Genomic DNA, 19,287 nt, shown 5'->3' on the forward strand with positions numbered 1-19,287 from the left:
TACACACACTCTTTCTTTAAATTGAGAAAGGAGTATCACCAAGTATGTTTCATGAAGTCAACATTACACTAACACAAAAACAACACACAAAAAAGAAAACTACAGGCCAATCTTCCTAATGAACACTTAGACAAAAATTCTCAAACCCATCCTTGCCAACAGAATCCAACAATGCATCAAAAGGATGATACACCATGACCAAGTGGGATTTATTCCAGGGACACATGCATGGTACAAAATCCACAAATCAATTAATGTAATCGAACACAACAACAAAAAGAAAAAGAAAAACCATATGATCGTTATCAATACATTCTGAGAAAGCATTTGACAAAGTTCAACATCCATTTATAAGTAAAGCCCTCGAAAGATACAAGGAACATAGCTTAACATGACAAAAGCTATCTATGGCAAAGTCATAGCCAATATGATTCTCCATGGTGAAAAGCTAATAGCCTTTTCATGAAGATCAGGAACAATGGGCCTCCACTGGTGGAACAGCGGTTAAGTGCTGGGTTGTGAAGCTGCCCGCAGCCTCCACAGCACCAGTTCGATCCCCGGCCTCGGGGCGAGGGTCCCATATGGTGCACAGACCGCTCCTGCCGCCAGCTGCTCCCCTCAGCAGTGTACTTAATCAGTCTGCCTATTCTGCTCTCCACTCTGGCTCTGGTGAATTCTCTCACCCTCCCACGCTTCTGACAGTACCCAGTGCTTGTATAAATAAATAAATCTTTAAAAAAAAATCAGAAACAAGACAAAGGTGTCCACTCTCACCACTGCTGTTCAATATAACGCTGGACATACTTGTCAGAGCAATAAGACAAAAGTAAGACACAAGGAATTCAAATGGGGAAAGAAGAAGTAAAATTATCACTATATGCAGACAATATGATAATGAAGAATTCTAAAAACTCCACAAAAAAAACTAATTAAAATAATAAACCACTTTAGTAAAGTATCAGGATACAAAATCAACACACAAAAATCAGAAGCTGTCCTATATGCAAACAATCCATTAGAACAAAAAGAAATAAAGAAACCATCCAATTTAAAATTGAAACAAAAAATATCAAATACCTGGGAATAAACTTAATGAAGGAGGTGAAGGACCTATACAAAGAAAATTATAAAACATTGTTAAAGAAATAGAAGAAGACACAAAGAAATGGAGAGACATCCCTGCTCACGACTGGAAGAAGTAACATTACTAAAATGGCCATCCTAATGAAAGCAATATATAGAGTCAACGCAATGTTGATAAAAATCTCAGAACAAATATTGATGAAATTCACATGGAATCACAAACTTCAAACTATACTACAAAGCCATAATAATTCAAACAGTATGATACTGGAACAAAAACAGACTCACAGACCAATGGAGTCGAATAGAAAATGCAGAAATAAAGCCACACATATATGGACAACGAATCTTTGGGAGAGGAGCAAAGACTATGCACTGGAACAAGGACAGTTTGTTCAATAAATGGTGCTGGGAAAACTGGAGAACCACATGCAAAAATTTGAAACTAGACCACTACCTCTTATCATGCACAAAAATCAACCCAAAATGGTAAAAAAATTGAACATAAGACCTGAAACCACAAAATATAGAGAAAAAAATATAGGTAAAACACTACATGAATATATCTCAGTAACATCTTTAAAGACTTATCCCCCAAAGCAAAGAAAGTGAAGAAAAAGATGAACAGTTGGGAGTACATCAAACTAAAAAGCTCTGTACAACAAAAGAGACATTAACCAAAACAAAGTAACAGCCTACTGTTTGGGAGAAAATTTTGCACACAACACAACTGAAAAGGGACTGATCACAAAGATCTACAAAAAACTCACATGACTCACCAAAAACAAAGTAAACAATCCAGTCAAAAAAATGGGCAGAAGAGCCAAAAGGACACTTTCCCAAAGAGGAAATGCAAATGGCCAAGTATATGAAAAAAGTGTTCAACATCCCTTATAATAAGCAAAATACAGATCAAAAAAACAATGAGATACCGCCTTACACCAGTAAGAATGGTACATATTGGGCCTCCCCTGGTGGCACAGTGGTTGAGCCCTGGGCTGCGAGGCTGCCCGCAGCCTCTGCAGAGCCAGTTCGTTCCCCAGCAGCCGGCGAGGGAGGGTTCCACAAAAAAAAAAAAAAAAAAAAAAAAAATGGTACATATTAAAAAAACAGGAAACAATAAATGTTGGTGAGGATGTGGGAAAAAGGACCTTTCCTACACTGCTGGTGGTAATATTAACTGGTCCACCACTATGGAAAGCTGTGTGGAGGTTAAAAATGGAGCTACCATATGACCCAGCAATTCCACTCTTAGAAATCTACCCAAACAACACAAAAATATTAATTCAAAAGGATACCTCCACACCTATGTTTATTGCACCACTACCTATAATAGGAACGATATGGAAACCATCCAAATGCCCAAAAATAGATGACTGGATCACAAGGACATGGTATACATGCACGATGGAATACTATTCAGCAACGAAAAACCATAAACTCATGCCATTCGCAGCAACATGGATGGAGCTAGAAGGGATTATATTCAGTGAAATAATCAGAAGCAAAAAGAAAAATATAGGATGCTTTCGCATATAGGAAGGAATATAGGGGAACCAAAAATGGATCAGGGAAAAAAATAATAACAATAAATTTAAAAATTAGTAGGCAATAATAAATCAGACATTCTTCAGGGGAGGGGAAGGCAGAGGGAATAAAACAGAGAAGGGCAGGCACAAGGGACTATGGTGATGTTGCATGGGTGAATATAGGGACTACAATGAGAGAAGAAAGCAAACATTGTACAGACGAACAATGATGTAAACTATATATAAATAAATTATATATATAAAAATGTATTTACTAAAAAAAAAATTCTATTCTTCTAATCTCAGATTTCCCTCCCAGTTCAATGATATCTCATATCAAATAGCCATCCAATCCCTATCCTACGAACAAGAGGGCATTAAGCTTTCTGGTGTCACAGAGTAATGTAAACCTCACCTTGGCTAGACTTGTGATTTAAGGATTTTCTTTTTTTAATAGGTTTTTGAGTTTTTTTTAAGTTTTAGGGTCAAAGCAAAACTAAATATTAAGTACATGTTGCCATATGTCCCCTCCCCACCCACATGAAGTCTCTCCGACCATTAGGAACCTCACCTTCTGTTGTGTTCCATTTCTTACAACTGATGTAACAACACTGACCTTATATATAAAATGCATAGATTACATCAGTATTCCCTCAAGTGATGCACATTCTATGGATTATTTTTTTAAGATTTACTTTTTAAAACCTAAATAAGGGACCAGGAAAAAGAGTAATTGTAAGAAAGAAAAAATCAAAATGAACAAACAACTATGAACCAGAGATACACTATGGGGGCGGGGGGCGGGAGGAAATGGGTTAAAATAAGGGGTTGCAATTGTTGGGGAATATAAAAATAAAATTAAAAAGATTTATTTTTTATTTATAAAATAGCTGGGGTACAGGTCAGAAACGTGGGAGGGTGAGAGATAAAAAGAGGAGGACATGTATTTAACATAGTATCACAAGAATACATTCACCGTCCTAAAAATCGGTGCTGCATTACTCATCTCTTCTATCCCACCCCTGACAACAACTGATCAGTGGTTGAGACAAAACTACAGCTAATATCATACTAAAGCACCAACAACCAAGTAACGAATCATCAAGGCACAGAAAAATCCCAATACCCTGAACAAGCACCCCAGATCTTTACCTAGAATAACCATCCTCTGAATCAACACAGCTCGGGATTCTAGAACGACGGATTACTTTTGCCGCTTCTAGAACGCAATAGAAATAGACACTTTTGAATCGCTGATGTCATATTTTTCTTCACATGAAGCTGCTCCTGAATACAACTTCTCTCACTTGCAAATCCAAACCCCAAGTAATTCTAGGTCACACGCTGGTCTGCCCTCAAGCCTTTTGTCCTTGTCTGAGCAGGGCCTCCTTTTATAATATTTTCTTCCATTTGTTATCTGCATTACACACAAAGGAGGACAGCATGAGAAATGGTTCATCAGATTGTGAGTTTTATTTAGAACATATAGAGGAGAAATGTCTGTATTACATACACCAACCATCTCACTCTGTCCCACTGATGACACAGAACTAACTACTCAATACCAGATAAGTATTGGCATATGAGCTACCCAATACAATGTTACAGAGCAAGGAGAAGCTATACATATATTTGTACCATGGAACTTTGGAAATCCTACTTTGGAGATGGGATGTTCGTGCCTGGATCCTGACAGAATGGGGTGACAAGGAGAGGAGAGGTCGGCGACAACATTACCAGAAGGGGAAGGAAGAGAAAAGGAGATGACAGGGGCGTCAGCTGAATGGGACTTGTGGACATCACAGCAGAAGCCTGATGGTCTGTCCTTCCTCACAAAGGAATGAAGCAGATCTGGTAAGGAGGAGGCACAGAAACAAATCCATTGACAACTGCGGTGGTGTCAATGTCCTTGGGGTCAATAACAGACTTCAAGGTAAACTTCTGTAAGATGGTGGTCAGGAATAAAAACAGCTCCATGCGGGCCAGGCCCTCTCCTGCACATGCCCGTTTTCCTGAAAATAACAAGCACACAGAGGAGATGATCCTTGAACACTGTGTTTCTGGCCTCAGAAAGAGAATGTGCAATAACTATTTGATGAAAGCTGAGGTATGATGGAAGGCAGGATGGTTGGATAGATAGATGGACAAAGGGCGGACAGGAGTGCAATCCATCTAATGTTAATGAATAGGTATCCTCCTTTCAACAAATGTTTACTTATTATCATTACTGTGCCAAACACTTAAGTATTCTCACATTACAATCACCTGTTGAACAACTCAATTTTCCATCAATATTTTTCTAGAAACACATACTTTGTTTTGTTTTCTGCTGCATGGATCTGGTGTTCATGATCTTCCTCGTCTTCATAGTCTCAGTTCTCCACTCCAAGTAGACCTGCTCTTTAGCAATCTCCAACACACCGTGAAATTTCAGGTTTTATATTACAGTGCTGTTCCTTTGCACAAGATGCACTAATCTTATATTTTCAGATGCACTAATCTTATAATCTTATATTTTCTCGATCTAAATCAATTCTCAATTTGAAGAACTGGATTAATTCCCCAATTCTGCAGTGATCTGGCTCAATAAAAAAACTGCATCATGAGGAGGGAAAGTGCATGGACACAGGGATGTCCTGCTAATGGTCAAGAGCACCTGCACCAGCCTTGGAAGGTTTCTATGGAAGTTCCAAACAATCCTCACAAGGTATTTTGTCTTCAGATGCACAAAGAATACAAAAGATACACTACCTGCTGAAAAAGCCATGAAGTAGTCACTCTTCTTAAAGTTGCCACTCTCGTCCAGGAAGTGGCCAGGGTCAAACACCTCTGGGTTGGGGAATTCTTTGCTACTATGCAGCACAGAAGTCAGCGACGTCAATATGGTTGTGCCCTGGAAAAAATTATTTAAACTATGCCCACGAAAAGGTACAAATCAGTCAGTCAAATCTTACCATTTAAAGAAGAAAAAACCTAACCACGAAGGAAAGGACATTCTAAGTCAGAGAGAACAAGCAATAAATAAGAACCAGCATAACACCAGTGGCCTGATGCTGCTAAGTGGCATCTGTAGTATTGAGTACCCAGACCCTCAGTGCCAGACCTCTGAAGCCATCCTGCTCATCACATTTAGACCTGGGGGTATTTCCTTGCCAGTATCTTGATTTTATCATTTCAGTGTTTACTCATCTCATACATGGATTATGATCGCAAATGGAAATCTTTATCCAAGTTTGAAATGTTTGGAGTTGTAGACCTTTTGTAAATAGACAATCGAATTAAAAATAACTTATGTGATAATAAAGTAAGTACAGTAACAACTCATTGCTTTTTTATCATGGCCCCAGCGAGCTGTTTGTATTAATTCAAAAATATGGCATAGGACCTCCCTAGTGGCACAAGGGGTTAAGACGCAATCTATAAAGCTATCTGCAGCCACTGCAGCACAATTTCGATCACCAGCCAGGGAGCTACCCACATGGCGCTGCAGACCTCTCCTGACTTGCCCGCTGCTCCCCTCTGCACTGTCAATCTGCCTGTTCTGTTCCCCACTCTGTCTCTGGTGAATCCTCTCACCCCCCACATCTCTGGCCTGTACCCCAGTTTTGTATGAATAAATAAAACTTCAAAAAAATATATGGCATTGATTTCATCACAGATTGATCCCAGCCACAAACACAGAAAGGATGACAAAATTAGAAATATAGTCATTTTGAACAATTCTGTTAGGATCACTAATTTAATCGAGTGTGATCAAGGGATTCTAGTATTGGAGGAATGATTAGACAGCACGATACTCACATATTCCTAAAGCACCATAACACAGATTTTGATTAATGAATGTAAAATCCACAACCTTTGCCAAGGGAGAGATCTGACAAGTACCATGTTATCATGAGGGGAACATAGCATGGCCATAATGGAATAAGTGACTTCAGGTACCCTCAGCTGCCTCATTGGGTTTCAGTGGGCCATACAGAGCACTTATGTGCTTCTCTTGGCAAAATCATAATGGGAATCTAGTCTCTAGAAAACATAACTCTGAATTGAAAACCCAGAAATAAAGCCACACATATATGGTCAACTGATCTGTGACAAAGGAAAAGAGATTACGCAGTGCAAAAAGGAAAATCTTTTAAATAAATGGTGCTGGCAAAATTGGACCGCTAAATTCTAAAGAATGAAACTAGATTATTACCTCACAGCACACACAAAATTCAACTTAAAATGGGGCCTCCCTGAACATTTTGGCACACAACACTGATAAAGGACTTATCACCAAAATCTACAAAAAGCTGATGAAACTCAACAAAAACAAAATAATCCAGTCAAAAAATGGGCAGAAGAACTAAAAAGAAACTTCTCTGAAGAGGAAATGCAAATGGCCAACAGGCATATGAAAAAATGTTCAACATCACTTGTAATCAGGGAAACGCAAATCAAAACTACAATGAGATACCATCTTACACCAGTGAGAATGGCACATATTAAAAAAACTAGCAACAACAAATGTTGGCGAGGATGTGGAGAAAAAGGAACTCTCCTGCACTGTTGGTGGGAGTGCAAACTGGTCCAACCACTATGGAGAGCTGTGTGGAGATTTCTTGACCTAGTAAACATAGAGCTTCTATATGATCCAGCTATTCCACTCCTAGGTATTTACCCAAAGGACACAGAAACATCAATTCCAAAGAGCACCTGCACCCTTATGTTTATAGCAGCACTGTTTACAATAGCTAATCTTTGGAAACAACCCAAATGCCCCAAAATAGATGACTGGCTCAAGAAGATGTGGTACATATACACCATGGAATACTACTCAGCATTCAAAAAAGATAAACACATGCAATTTGCAGCAACATGGATGAAGCTGGAAGGGATCATGCTCAGCGAAATAAGCCAGAAAGAAAAAGAAAAATACTGGATGGTCTCACTCATAGCAGGAATCTAGAAAACTTAAATAAGGGAACAGGAAAATGAATAACTATAAGAAAGTGAAAATCAAAATCAACAAACAACTATGAACCAGAGACACTCTATGAGGGGTGGGGGTCGGGGAAAGGAGGATTTGGGGTCAAAATAAGGGGGCTGCAATTGTATGGGGAATATAAAAATAAAATTTAAAAAAAAATGATCCCACATTAAGACAATAAATAAATTTTTAAAAAAATAAACAAATAAATAAATAAAAGATGGGACCTCCCTGGTGGCGTAGAGGTTAAAGTTTCAGGACTATCAAGCTATTGCCAGCCACTGCAGTGTGAGCTTGATCCCCAGCCATGGAGCTAACCCACATCCTGCAGCAGACCTCTCCTGTCTCGGTCACTGCCCCCCTCAGCAGAGTATCTCAATAGATCTGCTTGCTCTCCTCCCTGATATGTCTCTACTGAATCTGCTTACTCACTGGCCTATGTCCCTGTTCTTACATGCATAAAAAAAAAGCTATAAAAAAAAAAAATCAACTCCACCTGGAGAAAAATGTATATGTGGCCTAGCAGTTAAGTCTCAGCGTTACCACCATGAAGGCCCATGGAGAGCGCCTGAGTTTGATCCCCAGCCAGGGAACTAATCCACATGGGGCAGCAGAAATCTCCTGTTTTACCCAGTCCTCCCCTTAGTAGATCTGCCTTTTTTGTTCCCTACGCTTTCTGTTGAATCCTCTCACCCTTCCCCCTGAACCTCTGGTCTACACCCCAGTTCTTCTACACATAATAAATATAATAAATAAAAATCTTACAATAAAGGAATGATTCTTTATAAAAAAGGCTTTAATGTAAGACCTGAAACCAGAAAATATATGGAATAAAACACATAGGCACAATACTCCACAACATACATCTCAGAAACATCTTTCAGAACTCATCCCAGAAGCACAGAAAATGAAGGAAAAGATAAACAGCTGGGACTACTACAAACTAAAAACTTCTGTACAGCAAAAGAGACAATATCAAAACAAAAAGACAATCCACAGATTGGTACAAAATATCTGTACTCCACACAATCGATAAAGGACTTAAATCAAAGATCTACAAAGAGCTTACAAAACTCAGGAAAAATAAACAACCCAGTTAAAAAATGTTGGCGCAAATGCAAGGAGAAAATGGAACACTCCTGCACTGCTGGTGGGGTGCAAAATGCTCCAACCACTATGGAAAGCTGTGTGGAGATTCCTCAGCCTGCTAAAGATGGCGCTTCCATATGATCCAGCAATTCCACTTGTAGGTACTTACCCAAAAGACACAGAATCATTCATTCAAAAGGGCACCTGCACCTCTATGTTTATTGCAGCACTATTTACAATAGCTAAGCTATGGAAACAACCCAAATGCCCTAAAATAGATAACTGGATCAAGAAGATGTGGTACATATACAAAATGGAATACAGCAATCAGAAAGATAAACTCATGCAATTTGCAGCAACATGGATGGAGCTAGAAGAGATCATGCTCAGTAAAATAAGTCAGAAAGAAAAAGAAAAATACGGGATGGTCTCACTCATAGCAGGAATTTAGAAAACCTAAATACGGGACCAGGAAAAAGACTAATTATAATAATGAAAAAAATCAAAATCGACAAGCAACTATAAACCAGAGACATACTATATGGGGGGAGGAGGGTGATAGGAGGTATTATGGTCAAAATAAGGTGGGCAGGAACTGTATGGGGACTATAAACAAGATGAAAATGCATATTGCGTACTGTGCAAAAATGAAAAAGATGTAAAAAATATATAAAATAAATAAAATAAAAATTGAGCTGTTTCTCATTAAAAAAAATAAATAAATAAAAATGGGCTTAGCAAATAAAAAGGCAATTCTCCAAAGAAGAAATGCAAATGGCCAAAAGATACATAAAAACATGCTCAACATTACTTATAATCAGGAAAATGCAAATCAAAACCACAATGAAATACCACCTCACACCAGTGACAAAGACCTATATTAAAAAAACTGGCAACAACAAATGCTGGCAAGGATGTGGAGAAAAGGAACCCTCTTACACTGCTGGCGCAAATGTAAACTGGTCCAACCACTATAGAAAACTGTGTGGAGGCTCCTCAAAGGACTGAAAATCAATCTACCATATGACCCAGAGATTCCACTGCTAGGAATCTAACCAAAGGACGCAAAAACATTAAACATTAACTGAAAAGGAACCCTGCATTCCTATGTTTATTGCAGCATTATTTATAATAGGTAAGATATGGAAACAACCTAAATGCCCCAAAACAGATTCCTGGATTAACAAGATGTGTGTATATATATACACAAAGGAATACTTTTCAGCAATCAAAAATGATAAACTCATGCCATTCACAGCAACATGGATGGCACAAGAAGGGATTATACTCAGTGAAATGAGTAAGAAGGAAAAAGAAAAATATCAGATGTTTTCAATTTACAGGAAGAATATAGGGAAACCAAACTAAGGGTCAAAAAAAAGAGAAAGGGAAAATTTGCAGGCAAACTATAGATGTAGGGATGCAGCAAGGGAGGGGGAGAGAGATGGCTCAGATAAGGGGAGGGGAGAGCACAAGGGACTGTAGTGATGGTTCATGGGTGGTGTGGTGGTGGGAGATTTATGGGGACTAGACCTGAGCTGAGAAATCAAATATAGTATGAAAATGAATAATGTAAGAATATAAAAATAGACGGTACAGGGCCTGCCTGGTGGCGCAAGGGGTTAAGCACCACACTAAGAAGCAACCTGCAGCCTCTGCAGCACGAATTCGATCCCCGGCCAGCCAGGGAGCAACCCACATGGCGAAGCAGACCTCTCCTGTCTCGCCCGCTGCTCCCCTCAGCAGTTTATTTCAGTTAGTCTGCCTGTTCTGTTCCCTGCTCTGTTTCTGGTGAATCCTCTCACACACACCCTCCCTCCCTGCATCTCTGGCCTGTACCCCAGCTCTTGTATGCATAAATAAATAAATCTTTTTTAAAAAAAGCGGCACAAAATAGAACAATGTAAGAAAATTTTTTTAAAAATTTTAAAAGCCAGCAAAATAACCATGGCAGATTAAAGATAGTTATACTCTCTTATCCAAAAAAAAAAAAAAAAAAAAAAAAAAAGACAGGGAGGAAGTGAGAGAAAATCGGTGTCCCTGCTATCTTTCCAGATCAAGGTCAACATATTTGTGGACAACACCAAATTTACTATCAACATATCAGCAATGAAAAATGTTTTTTGAGTGTACTTTATTTTAATTATGATAATAAACATAAAACTTACCACCTTAGCCATCTGTAAGTGTACAGTTCAGTAGTGTAAAATATGTCATTGTTGTGAAACACATCTCCAGAATTCTTTCATCTTGTAAAACAAATTCTATACCCATTAAATAAAAACACCTTTTCTCCCTCAAAAATAAAAAGATACAGCAAATATATTCTCATCAAATGTTGTTCAAACAATGGATATTCATACAGAATCATGACCACTGTTTCAACACTACTTTTACCAAAGTAAAAATTACTTGAACGGATCAGTACTAAACAAAGGAGGTAAAACGTTGATGGATTCCACGCTACAATGGCAGATCAGCACTGGTGTCAGAAGCTCCAAGCACCATAAAATTTAAAATGTTTACAGTATGGCCCACTAGAGAAAGTTTTTACCAACGTCTGTCTTAGACCATACCTTGGTCCATGGATCCAGGTTTGAGAGCAGAAATCATTATGTAATGATAGAAGGCACATTCAGCTGCGCAGTATTGCATATTCTATGTCAGTGTATCCCAAGCAGAGGGGAATGATCATTCCCAATCAGAGCAAATGGGAAAGATGGACAATCCTACTTACCCCCAGGCCCTATTATTATTGACCTTGAAATAGGAGAATGAGTTCAATGACTCTTTGACCCAACTATAAACACAGGAAGTATTTTCTTCATTATGTCCTTTGGTGAAAACAGTGAATGTGATCCTAATCCTTGAAACAAAGCTGCAATTATCAGGCAAGTCCCATGATCTCTTAGTAAAGCCATTAATTCTCTGTTCTCCAAAGACGAGCATTAGTCTTGCATCTTATTATATTCTTTCCTCAACAAAATACTAATGTTAATTTATCTCATTTTTAAATTTTATTATTTTTTTATATATTTTATTTTATTTTATTTTTTAAGATTTATTTATTTATACAAGCACGGGGTATAGTCAGAAGCACAGGAGGGTGAGAGAATTCACCAGAGCCAGAGCGGGAAACAGAACAGGCAGACTGACGAAATACACTGCTGAGGGGAGCAGTGGGCGGCAGAAGAGGTCTGCTGCACCATGTGGGACCCTCGCCCGGTGGCCAGAGACCGAACCTGCGCTGCATCGCAACCCAGCGCTCAACAGCTGCGCCACCGGGGAGGCCCTCATTTTAAATTTTAATAGTAAATATCCTGGCTTCAAATTAAATAGTAGTTTGCAGAATACCAAGTGGGAGGTGTGAATAGACACAGAAATTATGCATTAGAAAGCACTGGATGGAATAAGAACACACAGATCAATGGAAGAAAACTGAGAGTCCTGAAATACACCCCAACACATAAGGAGAATTAATCAAGACCAAGAAGTCAACAGTAAATGATAGAACAAGCAAAATCTCTTCAGTAAATAGTGCTGGGAACACTGGACAGCCCCATGCAAAATAATGAAAGTAGACCACCATCTCACAGAAGTCTCTTACAAATAGAAATAGGAAAGTCCTGAACAAAATGTAGCCACTCAAATCAAGCCGTGTGTATACTTAAAAGAGATATCTACCAGGAAAAGTGAGGCGAATATGGAAAGCCATACCAACAGAGACAGAAACTGATATTATAAACTTGATATACATTCTGACAAAAAATGATAAAAAATAAGAGGATACAGTTCCTAATATGATGAAGAGTATCTTCCAAGATATACAAAAGACAACCTTTCCAACAGTGAGATGATAAATTTCCACTCTCCTACATATCAGAAAGGAAATAAAGATAGCAGCATGATATATGCAGAAATTACAAAGTAGTCTAGGAACAAAGTATCAGTAATCACTCTAAAGTTAAAAGGTTTTTGGACCGCCCTGGTGGCGCAAGTGGTTAAGTGTCAGCACAATGAAGCAATCCGCAGCTACTGCAGCACGAGTTCTGCAGCATGAGTTTGATCCCTGTCCAGGGAGGTGACCTACATGGCACAGCAGACATCTCCTGTCTCACCTGCTGCTCCCCTCAGCAGTGTATTTCAGTCAATCCGCCTGTTCTGCTCCCCACCCTGTCACTGGTGAATCTTCTCACCCCCTGCACCTCTGGCCTGTACCCTAGTTCTTGTATGCATAAATAAACAAATCTTAACAAAATAAAAAGGTTGTCCGTGTAAGGTCATCAGAGTTTGAAAGTGATTTTACTTCACTATGACAGATAAAAGTAATGTAAAGGGACTTAAAGATTATTGTGACAAGGGCCTCCACAGTGGCGCAGCGGTTGAGTTCTGTGTTGCAAAGCTGCCCAAAACCTCTGCAGCACCGGTTCGATCCCCGGCTGCTCCCCGGCCACCGGAGGAGGGTCCCACATGGCGCGCAGAGCTCTCCTGCCGCCTGCTGCTCCCCTCAGCAGTGTACTTTGGTCCTTCTGCCTGCTCTGCTCCCCGCTCTGGCTCTAGTGAATTCTCTCACCCTCCCGCGCTTCTGACTGTACCCAGTGCTTGTATAAATAAATAAATAAATCTTTAAGGAAAAAAAAAAGATTATTGTGACAACAATAACATTAAGTATTTAGGAAAAATCAAAAACTAAATTTACAAGCCAATGTACTAAAATAAAGAGAATATTAAAGAAAAATTCAATAACTCTGAATTGATCTAATATAATCCAGAACTCCCTTTTGGAATATTGACTCAGTGGTGCTAACATTATTTGGTAATATAAATAGTAAGAGTAGCCACTCATTAAAGAGACAGAACAAATGTGAAAGACTTATAGTGCCGATGCCCAAAACTAACATCAAACTTCGTGGTCTCAAATGTAAACAACACAAAACTCATCAACTTGTCACATATATGATTTTTATATTTTGCTCAGCTTGTCTGGAGGACTGGACCCATGCTGTGAAAAGAGGAACTTCTGAGCAGAATCATGATGTCAGTAAAGATACAACCAACCTACCTTGGGGATGAGATAGTTCCTGAATCTGGTGTCACGGGTCACTGCATGGGGCAGGTTCACGGGGAGGAGGTCAATGTATCTCTGGACCTCATGCACCAAGGCTTCCATGTAGGGCATGTGGCTCTTGTCCTGCATGCTGGGGCTCCGGTGTCTGCCAATCACTCGTTCTATCTCCTCCTGCGCCTTAGCTGACAAAACACAAGTAAGACTGATGAGAAAAGAGAACACCTATTATATCAGTCCCCCGACATCATTATTAGCATCAATATGTACCAAGAAATACACCTAGACATAAAGAGGTAATTGCATCATATATATATATATATATGCCAACCAAGAATACTCTATACCGCAAAGCTCTCCTTCCACTATGAAGAAAGAATAAGGACTTTCCCAGACAAACAGGAACTCTGCAATTTCATTACGACTAAACCACCACTCCAAAAAATACTACAAGGAATCCTAAAGCCAGAACCTCAGAGGGATGAATAACAACGAAAGAAGGCCAAAAAAAAAAAAGTTATTAAAAGAATAAATAAATAAAATCAAAGGAAAGACAAACACAATGGCAAATACAGACGTTAACATATCAATATTAACTCTAAATGTAAATGGACTAAACTCTTCAATAAAAAGACACAGAGTCGCAGGCTGGATTAAGAAACAAAATCCAACCTTTTGCTGTCTCGAGGAAACACATTTAGCTACAAAAGATAAAAATAGACTCAAAGTTAAAAGATGGAAAACAATCCTACAAGCAAATGGACCAAAAAAGAAAGCAGGAACAGCTATACTTATATCAGATAAAACAGGTTTCAAACTCAAAAAGATAAAAAGAGACCCCAACAGTCACTACATTATGATCAAGGGGACAATACTTCAAGAAGAAATAACACTCATTAACATATATTCACCAAACAAAGGAGCACCAATATATATCAGACAACTATTGTCATCTCTGAAAACAGACATCAGAGAAAACACATATGTAGTAGGAGATTTCAACACACCACTATCAACAATGGATAGATCAACGAGACAAAAAATAAGTAAAGACACTAACGCTCTAAATAAGGATCTAGAGATCTTGGGCTTAGATCCAAGAAAAACGGAGTACACATTTTTCTCAAGTGCACATGGATCATTCTCCAGGATCGATCACATACTGGGACACAAGACAAACATCAACAGATACCCCAAGATTGAAATCATACCAACCATCTTTTCTGACCATGAAGGCATCAAACTAGAAATAAACCATAAAAAGAAGGCAAGGAACTCTCCTACCTCGTGGAGATTGAAAACCACACTACTGGAAGACCACTGGATTAATGAGGAGATCAAAGAAGAAATTAAAAAATTCTTTTTTTTTTTTTTATTAATAGAGGCATGTTTATTTATTTGTTTGTTTTGTTTATACATGCACTGGGTACAGTCAGAAGCACGGGAGGGTGAGAGAATTCACCAGAGCCAGAGCGGGGAGAAGGACCGAAGTACACTGCTGAGGGGAGCAGCGGGCTGCAGGAGAGGTCTGCGCGCCATGTGGGACCCTCCTCCGGTGGCCGGGGAGCAGCCGGGGATCGAACCGGCGCTACAGAGGCCGCGGGCCGCTTCGCAACCCAGTGCTCAACCGCTGTGCCACCAGGGAGGCCCTAAAAAATTCTTTGAGTTGAATGACAAGGAGGACACCAATTTCCTAAATGTATGGGATGCAGCAAAAGCAGTAATAAGAGGAAAATATATAGCAATAGAGGCTCACATCAAGAAACAAGAAAGAACTCAAAGAAACAACCTAATCTCAAAGCTCAAAGTTCTAGAAAAAGAAAAACAAAAAAACCCCAAAACCAGTAGGAGAAAAGAAATAATAAAAACCAAAGCAGAAATGAATAAAATTGAAACTAAAAAAACAATACAAAATATCAATGAAACCAAGAGCTGGTTCTTCAACAAAATCAATAAAATAGACAAACCTCTAGCCAGGCTCACAAAGGAAAAAGGGAGAAAGCACAAATACACAGGATCATAAATGAAAGAGGAGAAATCACAACGGACACAGCAGAAATCAAAAGAATAATCAGTAACTACTGTAAACAGTTATATGGAAACAATTTCAACAATCTAGAGGAGATGGACAAATTCCTACAACTCTACAATCACCCAAAGCTAGTAAGAAGAAATAGAACACCTAAACAGACCAATTACAAGCAGCAAAATGAAATGATAATCAAAAACCTCCCCCAAAACAAAAGCCCAGGACCTGATAGATTTACAAATGAATTCTACCAAACATTCAGAGACGGTTTAGTGCCTATTCTTCACAAACTCTTCCAAAAAATTGAGAAGGAAGGGACAATACCAAACACCTTCTCTGAAGCCAACATTACACTAATGCCAAAACTGAACAAGGACACACAAAAAAGGAAAACTACAGGCCAGTCTCCCAAATGAACACTGATGCAAAAATCCTCAATAAAATTTTAGCTACCAGAATCCAACAATGTATCCATAAGATAATTCACCACGACCAAGTAGGATTCATTCCAGGGACACAAGGATGGCTCAACATCTGAAAATCAATCAGTTATCCAACACATCAACAAAAAGAAATATAAAAACCATATGATAATATCAATAGATGCTGAGAAAGCTTTCAACAAAGTGCAACACCCATTCATGATAAAAGCCCTTGAAATTCTTGGGATACAAGGAACATACCTCAACATCATAAAGGCCATATATGACAAGCCAACAGCCAGTATCATTCTCAATGGTGAAAAGCTGAAAGCATTTCCATTAAGATCTGGAACAAGACAAGGATGCCCACTCTCACCACTGCTTTTCAATATAATACTGGAAGTCCTAGCCAGAGCAATGAGACAAGAGAAAGACAAACAAGGAATCCAAATAGGAAAAGAAGAAGTCAAACTATCTCTATTTGCAGATGATATGATAATATACTTAGAGAACCCCAAAAACGCCACAGAAAAACTATTTCAACTAATCAATCAGTTCAGTAAAGTGGCAGGATACAAAATCAACACGCAAATGTCAGTAGCCTTCCTATACACAAAAAACAAATCTGAAGAAGAAGAAATCAAAAAAACCATCCCTTTTATTATCAAAAAAAAAAATCAAATACTTGGGAATAAATCTAACAAAAGAGGTAAAGGACCTATACAAACAAAGCTATAAAACACTGTTAAAAGAAAAGAAGAAGACACAAAGAAATGGAAAGACATCCCCTGCTCATGGATTGGAAGAATAAACATTATAAAAATGGCCATCCTACCAAAAGCAATATACAGATTCAATGCTATTCCAATCAAAATTTCAATGTCATTCTTCAAAGAAATAGAACAATTGCTGATGAAATTTATATGGAATCACAAAAAACCCCAAATAGCCAAAGCTCTCCTGAAAAAAAAAAGAAGGAAATGGAGGCATCACACTCCCAGACTTCAAACTATACTACAAAGCCATAATCATCAAAACTGCATGGTATTGGAACAAGAACAGACATACAGACCAATGGAATTGAATAGAAAATCCAGAAATAAACCCACAGATTTATGGTCAACTAATCTTTGACAAAGGAGCAAAGACTATGCATTGGAGCAAAGAAAGTTTGTTCAATAAATGGTGCTGGGAAAACTGGGTCGCTACATGCAAAAGAATGAAGCTTGACTACTACCTCACACCATACACAAAAACCAACTAAAATGGATTAAAGAACTAGACATAAGACCTGAAACCATAAAATACATAGAAGGAAATATGGGCAAAACACTACGTGATATGCACATCAAAGACATCTTTACAGACTCATCACCCAAAGCAGTGATAGTGAAGGCAAAGATCAACAGCTGGGACTACATCAAACTAAAGAGCTTCTGCACAGCAAAAGAGACAATAACCAAAACAAAGAGAAACCCACCAACTGGGAGAACATTTTTGCACACAACACTAATGATAAAGGACTGACCACAAAAATCTACAAAGAGCTGATGAGACTCAACAACAATAAAGAAAATAATCCAATCAAAAAATGGGCAGAAGAGCTAAAAAGAAACTTCTCTGAAGAGGAAATGCAAATGGCCAACAGGCATATGAAAAAATGTTCAACATCACCTGTAATCAGGGAAATGCAAATCAAAACTACCATGAGATACCATCTTACACCAGTGAGAATGGCACATATTAAAAAAACTAGCAACAACAAATGTTGGCGAGGGTGTGGAGAAAAAGGAACTCTTCTGCACTGTTGGTGGGAGTGCAAACTGGTCCAACCACTATGGAGAGCTGTGTGGAGATTTCTGGACCTACTAAACATAGAACTTCCATATGATCCAGCAATTCCACTCCTAGGTATTTACCCAAAGGACACAGAAACATCAATACCAAAGAGCACTTGCACCCCTATGTTTATAGCAGCACTATTTACAATAGCTAAGCTTTGGAAACAACCCAAATGCCCAAAAATAGATGACTGGATCAAGAAGATGTGGTACATATATACCATGGAATATTACTCAGCATTCAAAAAAGATAAACACATGCAATTTGCAGCAACATGGAAGGCGCTGGAAGGGATCATGCTCAGTGAAATAAGCCAGAAAGAAAAAGAAAAATACCGGATGTTCTCACTCATAGCAGGAATCTAGAAAACTTAAATAAGGGACCAGGAAAATGAATAACTATAAGAAAGCGAAAATCAACAAAATCTAGGAACCAGAGACACTCTATAGGGGGTAGAGGGTGGGAGGGGAGGGAGGGGAGGGATTGGGGTCGAAATAAGGGGGTTGCAATTGTGCAACTGTATGGGGAATATAAAAATAAAATTTATTATTAAAAAAAATTATTAGAAACAATTAAGTGAATACAGCAAAGTGACATGTTACGAAATCAACATATAAAAACAATGGTCTTTTATATATAATTAATATGTAGCAAAAGAAACTAAGACAATAACTCCATTTATAATTGCTTCAAAAAGAATTAAACACCTCAGAATCACCCTGACAAAGGAGGTAAAAGACCAATACAATGCGAAGTAGAAAATGTCATTAAAGCACCTAGAGAACAACAAAAGGATATAGAAGGGTACCCCATGCTTATGGATGAGGAAAATCAATAGAATCAAAATGACTATCATGTCTAAAATGATTCACAAACTTAATGAAATCCCCATAAAAATACCAGCAATACTTCTCAAAGAAATGAAACAAAAAATAGTGAAATTTATATTGAACCATGAAAGGTCTAAAATTGCAAAAGTAACCCAAAGAATAAAGGAGAGAAATCTAGATATCACATTACCTGACTTAAAACTTTACTACAAAGCAACAGTATTAAAAACAAGATGTTACTGGTACAAAAACAGATACACAGACTGATGAGAGAGACTTGGAAGCCCAGAAATAAATCCATAGAGGTACAAGCATCAAATCTATGATAAAACTTTCATGACCATAAAACTGGGACAAGACAGTTTTTGAACAAATGGTGCTGAGAAAACTCGAAAGCCATATAAAAAAAATAAAGTTGCATTCATT

The 19,287-nt window shown here is 38.4% G+C and overlaps 1 protein-coding gene across 4 annotated transcripts in view; it reads right to left on the bottom strand.

The window, feature by feature from the left end:
- Window positions 1–19,287, bottom strand: part of LOC119234519 (cytochrome P450 2C19-like) — a 48,405-nt gene that overhangs the window by 19,633 nt on the left and 9,485 nt on the right. The window contains exons 7-9 of one of the 4 annotated variants that reach the window (XR_005122642.2): window positions 13,736–13,923; window positions 5,364–5,505; window positions 3,765–4,624 (exon numbers count right to left, since the gene is read on the bottom strand). Coding sequence is in view for 2 of the 4 variants with exons in the window: in XM_054690209.1 (XP_054546184.1) it covers window positions 4,443–4,624; window positions 5,364–5,505; window positions 13,736–13,923 (512 nt within the window). In the remaining 2 variants the exon portion in view is untranslated. Of the gene's footprint in view, window positions 1–3,594; window positions 4,625–5,363; window positions 5,506–13,735; window positions 13,924–19,287 lie in introns of those variants that run through there. The other 3 variants (XM_054690209.1, XM_037497508.2, XM_037497504.2) reach the window with 3 other exon arrangements.

The sequence above is a fragment of the Talpa occidentalis genome, unplaced genomic scaffold (genome assembly GCF_014898055.3).
Source record: "Talpa occidentalis isolate TD23 unplaced genomic scaffold, MPIMG_talOcc4v2.1 talOcc4.8, whole genome shotgun sequence".
Lineage (NCBI taxonomy): Eukaryota > Metazoa > Chordata > Mammalia > Eulipotyphla > Talpidae > Talpa > Talpa occidentalis.